The 9,312-nt window shown below is 34.2% G+C and overlaps 1 protein-coding gene across 1 annotated transcript; it reads right to left on the bottom strand.

Annotated features, from left to right (window-relative positions):
• Positions 1-6,218: 6,218 nt before the first annotated feature.
• On the bottom strand, positions 6,219-9,054 carry LOC102578171 (uncharacterized). Its single transcript, XM_006362011.2, has 3 exons — positions 8,389-9,054; positions 7,234-7,581; positions 6,219-7,150 (listed from the first exon to the last, which is right to left on the bottom strand). The coding sequence occupies exons 1-3, from the start codon at positions 8,815-8,817 to the stop codon at positions 6,515-6,517; spliced, it is 1,413 nt and encodes a 470-aa protein (XP_006362073.1). The 5' UTR covers positions 8,818-9,054; the 3' UTR covers positions 6,219-6,514.
• Positions 9,055-9,312: the final 258 nt, after the last annotated feature.

The following is a 9,312-nucleotide window of genomic DNA, read 5'->3' on the forward strand; positions in this document are numbered from 1 at the left end:
CCCACCCCAAAAAAAATTTAAGTTTGTTTTTGAAAAATATTTTTAATTTCAAAAATTATTTTCTACTCTAGTAAAAATAAAAGATATTTCTCAAAAACATTTTTCATTCATAAATCAAATACTAAAAATCTTTTCCGGAAAATATTTTCTACTTACCAACCAAACATGAGAAAATAAGTGAAAAATCTACTTGTTTTCCAGGAAAATATTTTCCATGCAAATCATACAAAACACACCCTTATATATGAAATAGCATTCACCATTTCACATGATCATGTGACCTTTCAATTACCAACTGTCAGGTACGAAGTTATAGTTCTGCTTATAAATTTATTTGATTCAGCGTTTGTATATATATTAAAAATTCACTTAATATTATAAACTCAAAATTTTACCTTTATTCCTATGAAGGTGTAAACTGTTTTTCTTTTGTGAAACTTATCATATTATAGACTACAAAAGAATAAACATAAAATGAGAGATTAGGCTGATCTTTAGTCGTATAACACATTATAATAGAAATAGTTTTAGTAGCAATATATATATAAATTAATAAAAATATTAATTGAAGTCTTTATTGATATTAGTTAATTGCCCCCATTCATGAATCCAATGTCATTATAGGCTTTAGAAACATTTACAAAAAAGGTTAATTTCCTTAAAAATCATTTTAAGGAGACAATATATATATAAAACATTCCATGTTTAGGCAGGGTCCGGAGAAAAATAGCATCACAAGGGATGTAATCTTGACTTCACAATTGTTATACTTACCATTATATCTTACGAAATTATACTAAAAAAATTATTGTCGACCACAGTAACTCTTTGTAGATATTCTACCAATTATATATCTGAAAAAGAGATTTGTTAGAAGGACCACATATAATATAAAATTTATGTATAGACATATTATTAAGGAGTGACATTAATTCCTTTATATCCGTAAGTGAAATTGTGGTCCCTCTTTCATTCCTAAATAAACAAAAAAAAATCAAGTACAAAAGGGGAAGGTCTCAAGAAAATGCGGCCACATTATTAATAATAATAAACCAATTAATTAGAGCAAAAAGATAGTGACTAATTATAATCTTGGTTAATTAGTATAATTAATTAAGGTTTGCCGACTAATACTGTATCACTCGTGCTAATCCATCATGATGATTAAGTATTAACACATAGTTCGGAGGAGGACATCTGTATTTATTTCTTGGGAATCAAACATTATTAAGCTTTATCTATCACTAATCAATTATAATTAGGCGTGGATTATATATAAGTTGCTTTACTTCTAAACTCGTGATTAAGGAGCCTCATCTATGCAATCTTAATTAGCTAATCTCGCAAGACTAAAGAAAGTGACAAATCTATGGTATATATATCACCCTTAAAAATGATTTACATGTGTTGGGATGTGTGATAAAGTCTCGTATTGATAGTCGATCATATAAATAAAGAACGCATATAAGATGTTCATAATAATACGAGATATTTTGGAAAAATCGTATAGGATAGGCCCAATAAGGAAATTATCATTCTATATTAAGAGTTATTTTTAACTGATATCATCATATGATTCGAATGGACAAGTAATATAGTACGGAGGAAAATATTTTAGTCAAACAACAATAATTAATACTCTCTTTGTTCCTAATTACTTGTCCATTCTTTCTTTTTTAGTTGTTCTTAATTATTTGTTCATTTTGACAAATCAAGAAATGACAAAATATTTTTACCTATTATACTCTCAATTAATTACTTTGAAAAAAGTAGAACTTCTTGAAAATCTTAGATTTTTAATTCATCCACTTCATAATTAATAAGGGTAAAATGGTAAACTCACTATGTTAATAATTGTTTTCTTAATAGGTGTGACAATTCAAAAGTGGACAAGTAATTAGGGACAGAGAGGGAGTATGAATATGTCCTTTGACCAGAGGGAAACTTCTAGTATTTGTTTTAGTGATTAGTTGTGTTTAAAATGGAGGAAAATATTTATCAATTTTTTATATTTGATTGATCAAATTATTTTGAAAATTATTTTCTTTAAAAAAAAAATGAGTTCCTTAAAAATAAAGAAAATGACTTTCTAATGAAAATAGGAAAAAACAAGTTTCATAAGTGACATTTCAAGTTCATTGTCTCATAAGTCATACCCACCCATCTAATGCCCTTAACCCTCAAATCCTGACCCCTACCCTATCTCAACTTGTAATATTTTACTAGATTGCATATAAATATCTTGAAATGATAATTTTTTGCTTACTTATTATCAAACACTAGAAAATAAGCAAGAAACATGTTATTTTTCAAGAAAACGTTTGTTAGGAAACACTTTCCTTACACCTTATTTGGATGGTTGTTACGATCATATTTTCTTTAATTGTTACTTAAATTTTATTGTATCATATTGCTTAAATTCATTGTAAGGTACCAACGAAGAGACTCATTTTGTGTAACGATCGATTTGGTGTGATTGCATCATTATCTTAATATTTTTTTCTCATTTTCTCTTTACTTATTAAGTAAATCTTATTTTATGTTTTACCCCACCTTTTTATAGTGGCTCTATCGGATAGAGTTATCCGTACCCTATTTCTTTTAGGCTTATTCATAAATTATTGATATATGACATTATGTAACGACAGAAGATGGTACAATCTATTCAAATGTTATATTCATTAAAATAATATAATATGATACATTACAAAATAATAAGTAAAAATCATCCAAATAGTGTGTACACACCCTAGATCCAATTATCATCTCTTACTGTTGAATGACAATCCACTCCAACAGAATTAGCAAAAGAAAAGCCCAAGACTAAGGTCTATAATAAGACACAAGCTTTTGTAACAATAACCTAGCTAGTTTTATATTAAAAAAAGAGAAAGCCCAATACTAAAATAATGAACTCCAAATGCAATTTTATACTTTATTCAGTTTTATATTATTTCTTTAATTATCCTAAACAGTATAATCATGTGGTACCTGCTTATATGTTGAAGATTTCCTAACTATATTGTTATAGATTAAATACATAGATATTTCATTAGTGGCATACAAGGAACGTAAACAACGGGAGAGAGAAAAAGGTAATAGTTTCCTGGTCTAGACGACTATTATTACACTTTACGACTTGCACAATGTATAAATAAAGATATTAGAAATAGAAGAATAATTTGAAGTTATATGAGATGTCATTAAACAGTGAATTTTCAAATTTTAAGTTATATGTGAGCAATTAAACAGTGACTTTTTTTTAACTAATTGACCCTTTTTAGGATAACTATTTGGTAAATAATCATCTTTTTATTTTTCTTGTACTCAAATTGAGTAAAAATGCCATTAAATAAAACTTGGATGGCTGTTTTTGGGCCCAATAAGAAAGAAAATAGCCCATAATCTCAAACTCAAACTTCATATGTATAACATATCCAAACAAAATTTAAAAAATTGAGAAACTAATGAAAATCGATGTTTAAAAAGTGAGAAAAATTCATAAATAGCAAAGAGATTAAACTTAATAAGCCTTCTTAGCTACAAAATTCCCTAACTATGCTCTATAGCTATAATTTAGTTTGCTATGAGTATTTTCGTTTGTATATTTCGCTTGATAATATACAAGCATGGTAAGTATATACAAATTATATATTGATACATTAGGAATTTTTTAGAATTCTATTTGTATATTTAGCTTGCCAATATATTATGATATTTTCATAACTTATACAAATCAAATAGATCAACAAATTGTATACAAATAGATGGGATAAACATATTTTGGATTTATACAAGGGGAACTTTCACATATAGCCACTCAAAAATAGCCCAATTACTCTCCATAGCTATAGTTTGATAATTACAATTCGTAGCTATATGTTATAGGGAGGAGAGAGGCGAGCGAAACTGGGAGAGAGAGGAGAGAGGCGAGCGAGACTGGGAGAGAGGGCGAGCGAGATTGGGAGAGGGAGGAGAGAGGCGAGCAGGAGAGGGAGAGAGGTGAATTGTATATGTATATAGGTTAGATAATTGTATATTATACATATGCATTTATATATATGGCAAGCGAGATTGGGAGAGGGAAGAGAGGGGCGAGCGAGATTGGGAGAGGGAGGAGAGAGGCGAGCAGGAGAGGGAGAGAGGTGAATTGTATATGTATATAGGTTAGATAATTGTATATTATACATATGCATTTATATATATGGCAAGCGAGATTGGGAGAGGGAAGAGAGGGGCGAGCGAGATTGGGAGAGGGAGGAGAGAGGCGAGCAGGAGAGGGAGAGAGGTGAATTGTATATGTATATAGGTTAGATAATTGTATATTATACATATGTATTTGTATATTCTGGCGAATTATACATATACAAATGTGGTTAATTATACAAACTCGAAGTCAGCCCGCGTAATTAATGTATAATGTTAGTCGTGAGTGGTAATTATAGCAAATTATAGCTGTGATGAGTAATTAAATAGTATAAGTTTGCTTAACCGCGGAATTTTCCCTTTATACAATCACAAATTGAATTATACAAATTCATAGAAAAATTTAAAAAACTATAGCCGTGAATCATAAATGTCCAAAAATGTAGCTAAATTAATTAATACTGTAAATATTTGATATTTCGCTTAATTTTTCCTAAAAAGTTGTATATGTTCCTTGTGTTTCATTTCCTTTCTCTTTTTCCTACAAAATCTGTTGATGAGATTGGAATCTAATTGACGCAACTTCACTTTGGTGCAGATTTCCAAGGTAAGAAAAAAAACCTTACAAGATGTTTACATCAAACTATCACCTTTAAATTGATAAATTGATGCTGCGTTAAATTAAGTCTTCGATCTAACTCATAATTCAAAAGTTAGCTCAAAGGAAGAGAATTGATCAAATCTTATAAAGAGTAAAGAGTCTCATCCCGATTCGATGTGAAATCATTCTCATCAACATCCCTCATGCCCAGATCCAAGATATTCTTTATCCGAGATTCCATTGTCTGGTCTGGAGTGTGACATTCAAGGACGCGGAGTATATTCACAACCCCGCACAGTCCAGACCCCACATCAGACCCAATGAACTTGACTCTGATACCATATCAAATTAGGTCTTGAACATACTTCACACCTCTCATGACGATCAAATGTAGGATCATTCTCATCAACACGTGGAAATGTGTATCTCATGGAAGCTGTATGTATTTATTTACTTTCACCACAGGCCCACAGTTATTACACTCTATATACACGACTAAAGCCTGCTGTTGAGTTGTGTGGAAAGTCATGTATTATTCAATCCACTCTTACCTTTATCTCTTTTTCTTTTTTACAACAAAGAACATCATGTGTCCAGTGCAATGTTTTGCCACTGATGTCACAAAAAGAAAAAGAAGTGGTCCGATGTCGGGGACGAATCTAACATCTTGATCTTGACATACAAATTCCATATAAAAATTACTATTGTTTTCGTCTCGAACTATATATTGTAGTTGAACATTCACTTCACAATTCACATAGACCCTATCGGAAACAGTCTTTCTACCTCCTAAGGTAAGGCTGTAAGAGTAAGGTTTGCATAGACAGTGGCAGGCCCTTAATGAATGATGGTGATTGCGCTACGTGTGAGGTTTAATTTCAACGCAGACATACTGATACTGGGCGCCATTTGCATTCAAGTAATGCAATCATCATATCCAGAAAGACACTATTTTTTTTTCTTTCTTTAATGTCAGCATTTTCAACACAGAATAGAGGCAAAAGGCAAAATATAATTTGCAACTAAGATAAGGTCTAGCACAAAGCGTGCCCCCATAACAATAATCACTCATCATTCCTTGTTTACACAAACAACCCCACTGCAAAAATTATACATTTGCCCATACTTTTCATAGCAACACTAATCATCACTATCCAAAAAGACCATAAAGAATTCAGTTTCAAACCTTGGGGGTTGTACCATTCGAGGTGACCCAATGATTTGAGCTTGGGACTTTCATGTTGAAAATCTCAAATTCAAAACCCCTTGTCAACGAAAGCAACGGTTTGCCTTATGAGTCGAGCTCTTGGCACTGGGCTTGTCTACTGTAGGTTATCTTTCCAAGGATAGCAGTCGCGGGTTTTCAAGAAAAGCAAAAAAAATCTTGGGGTGTGGGGTTGGGGAGGGGGTGGGGGGGTCAGGGACATAGACAAACATCTTTTGTCCTTTCCTCTGAAATTTCGGCAAGTTAAAATGGAGTGAAACTATCCAACTACCTTCATACAATAGAAGTAAAGAGTTTACACTTGAAAATGAAAAGGCCTACATCATTTACCAGAAATGCAGATTGATAGAGAGATGATTCCACAAAGGGAATCTTAATTGAAACAAGAAGATATCCTGTGAATATATTTACAGATTGAGATAAGACTTCTATAAAACCTCAAAATTCCTCAATCATCTGACACCTAGCTTACTATTTTACCTGGTTCTGTCAGCCTATTTATACCAACAAGACCTAACATCTTAAGAAATTAGAGACAGATCCTAATAATTCATCTTCAATACAATGTTATTGACATTGCTGCCATCTCGTGATTTATCCAAAGCAGCAACCTTAGCTCGGTAAGCTGCAGCAGCAGCGGCAGATACAGTAGTCTTTACCCTCTCTCCTTGAGAAAGCTCACACGCTTCACCAATTGAACTGAATCTTAGCTCAGCTGGAGGAATGAAACACTCTTCAGATAGGCCTGGAACATTGAATGCCACTTCCTCAATAGTCCATGCTTCTTCCATCCTGGTCTTGGTGTGACTCATAGCTGTTTCACCAAATCGGAAAAGGGTTACAACTGATCGTCCAGAGTGAGCAATCATGATCCCCTCAACAGGTCTGTAATCATCAAGGAATGAATTAATTGTCGTCTCCCAATACACAGCATCGCCCCCATTTGTTTGGATTCGGGTCAAATGTGAGTCCTCCAGGTGCACAAGAAGTCCAGTTTTTTGGCTAAAATAGCCAAATAAGACATGCCTAATGATCTCGGCTGGTCCTTCACTCCTAGCTTTCAATGTATGTGGATCAGCACAAAGTTTAAGAATGAAGCAATCCTCACCGTTGATCTTCTTTTCTCCAGTACATTTTGCACTAGCAAACATGTTGGCAGTAGTTCTAGGATCAAGTCCCTACAAGTAAATTAAGGACAAGGGTCATTTATTGAAATTGAGGACCACAAAAGAAAGTAAGCAAGCTGTGTTCAAAAATGTACCTGAAGCGCTCGCCTCAATGGCCTAACTGGTCCCTTTGCAGCATGTGCACCAAGCCAAGGGGTATGCCTCCACACAAGTTTACCATTGCAACCAGCATGAACCTTACTGCTACCAAGCGCGAGCTCCACATACCACATGTCAGGGTTCATTTGCCAAAGCACAAATCCCCCAGACTCAGCTGTCTTAGAAGAATTCCTGTTCTTTATTACCTTTGTAGCAGTCTCAATATCTGATGCCATCATCCTCACCTTTCCCATTGCATAAGCATTATACATAGTGTTTTGAAGTTTCTGTCCTCCAGAGGCTGCTGTATACTGCTGCAATATATACTGAGCTGACGAAGTCTCCTGCAAATTCATAGTAACACACAGTCAATCAATCAATCAACCACACCTAAATCCAAAATAAACTCATAGTGAAAAAGAATTAATCAATTCGCAAAGAGATGAGAACTAGCGACAACGCAGAAAACTCAAACAAGGACCACCATCACAACACTATGCTCAATTATCCTAACATTGCCTTGAATGAAGACTTTGATAGTCCACCAACTAAAATACCAGTAAGGGGCTACATCCAGATAGCCAATTCCAGCCCACAAAAACACAAAAATGATAAATAAAAGATCCCCAAATGGAGCCCATTCTTGATTTAGGACCTCAATGTGTATAGCAAGATTTATATAATAATCTTCAATCCTCCTTCCTACTCTATCTAAAAGAATTTATGCCCACATATAGACTCTGTCAAAAAACATGGCACAGCCAATTTCCCCATCATGCATTCAAACAGAAGCCAAGAGAACATCCAAAATTAGTAAACAAGGCAAAACGACAGGAAAGTATACACCAAAAGTCTCAATTTCACACAGTTATTAACTCAATGAAGTCCAAAAAATATACTTAAAATAGAAAAAAACTGAAAGCAACATTTTTTGTTGGAATCAAACAAAATTACAACCTACACTGACAACCCACCTTTGTCACATCTCACACACAACTAATATTGCTCGGACTCTTCAAAAATGTCAATGGTTGCGTGCCCGATTCTCCAAAAGTAGAATATTTTTAGAGAATCCGCCCAACTTAGCACACAACAAATAAAAACACAAAAAAAGTAATCTTTAAATCCAAAAAATTGTTACTACAACTTACAATGGGAGTATCTTTGATGCTAAGATGAGGCAAAGGATCATTGTTGCTAACATGCACCGGTGCAAGCGGCGCACCCAAGACACCAAGCAGCAACCTCAGATCCGACCTCTGTAAACCCGACCCGGAAGTCGAAACCGATGGTGCCCGACATAGCTGACCCTTCATCCACCACCTATCAGACTTTGAATCCCCAACTTCCGACCCGTTCGGATCCGGACCTTCCATCAACGGCGACAATGTCTCCACGCACGGCCTTAAACTCCCCGATCTTGAAATATAAACTTCCGGTTGCGGCGCTTGATTCCCCTTCCTTCTCCGAAGCAAACCCGACCCGGAAGGAGATGGGCTTCTTCCTCTTGACTTAGCCGGTGATAATCCTCTTACCACTTCATCTTTTAGTGCTGAGAAAAACCCTTGTTTCTTCTCCATTTTTGGTGAACCCAAGTTGAGAAATGAGCAGAAAAGACCCAAATCAAGAGTCTCAACTCTCAAGTGTGAAATGGTGCAGAAATGCAGAGAAGGTGTTTGCTAGTTGGTCTCACTGAAAAAAGCAAAACTATATGCAGGCAGAAGCAGAAGGATAGAAAGGGGATAGTAAGAGTGGGGGGGTGGGGTGGGGTAAAGGGCATGCCGTTATGAAGAAGCAAAACATTTCCATGCTTTTGCGTTTATATAATATGTAAAGTTTTGGAACCTCTAGGGGGACTCCTAATCTACTCATCATTCCCTAGATTTATTATGCTAATAACTTTTTTAATGACAAATATACCCTTATTATCTTATCTTTTTTTTAAAAAGAAAAAAATTTATTACTCTTGATTATTTTTCTTAAAATGAGTCTTGGAATAAAACCCACCTAATAAAGTAGAAAGGAAAATTTGACTAAAGAAAATGATAACTCGATATACAAAACATCCAATATTA

The sequence above is a fragment of the Solanum tuberosum genome, unplaced genomic scaffold (assembly GCF_000226075.1).
Source record: "Solanum tuberosum cultivar DM 1-3 516 R44 unplaced genomic scaffold, SolTub_3.0 scf00381, whole genome shotgun sequence".
Classification (NCBI taxonomy): Eukaryota; Viridiplantae; Streptophyta; class Magnoliopsida; order Solanales; family Solanaceae; genus Solanum; species Solanum tuberosum.

Excerpts from the sequence above, each read along its gene's own strand:
- LOC102578171 (XM_006362011.2), bottom strand. The coding sequence starts at position 8,817 with ATGGAGAAGAAACAAGGGTTTTTCTCAGCACTAAAAGATGAAGTGGTA. Across the intron at positions 7,582-8,388 it reads GCATCAAAGATACTCCCATT|GAGACTTCGTCAGCTCAGTA; the intron begins GTAAGTTGTAGT and ends ATGAATTTGCAG. Across the intron at positions 7,151-7,233 it reads CATTGAGGCGAGCGCTTCAG|GGACTTGATCCTAGAACTAC; the intron begins GTACATTTTTGA and ends ATTTACTTGTAG.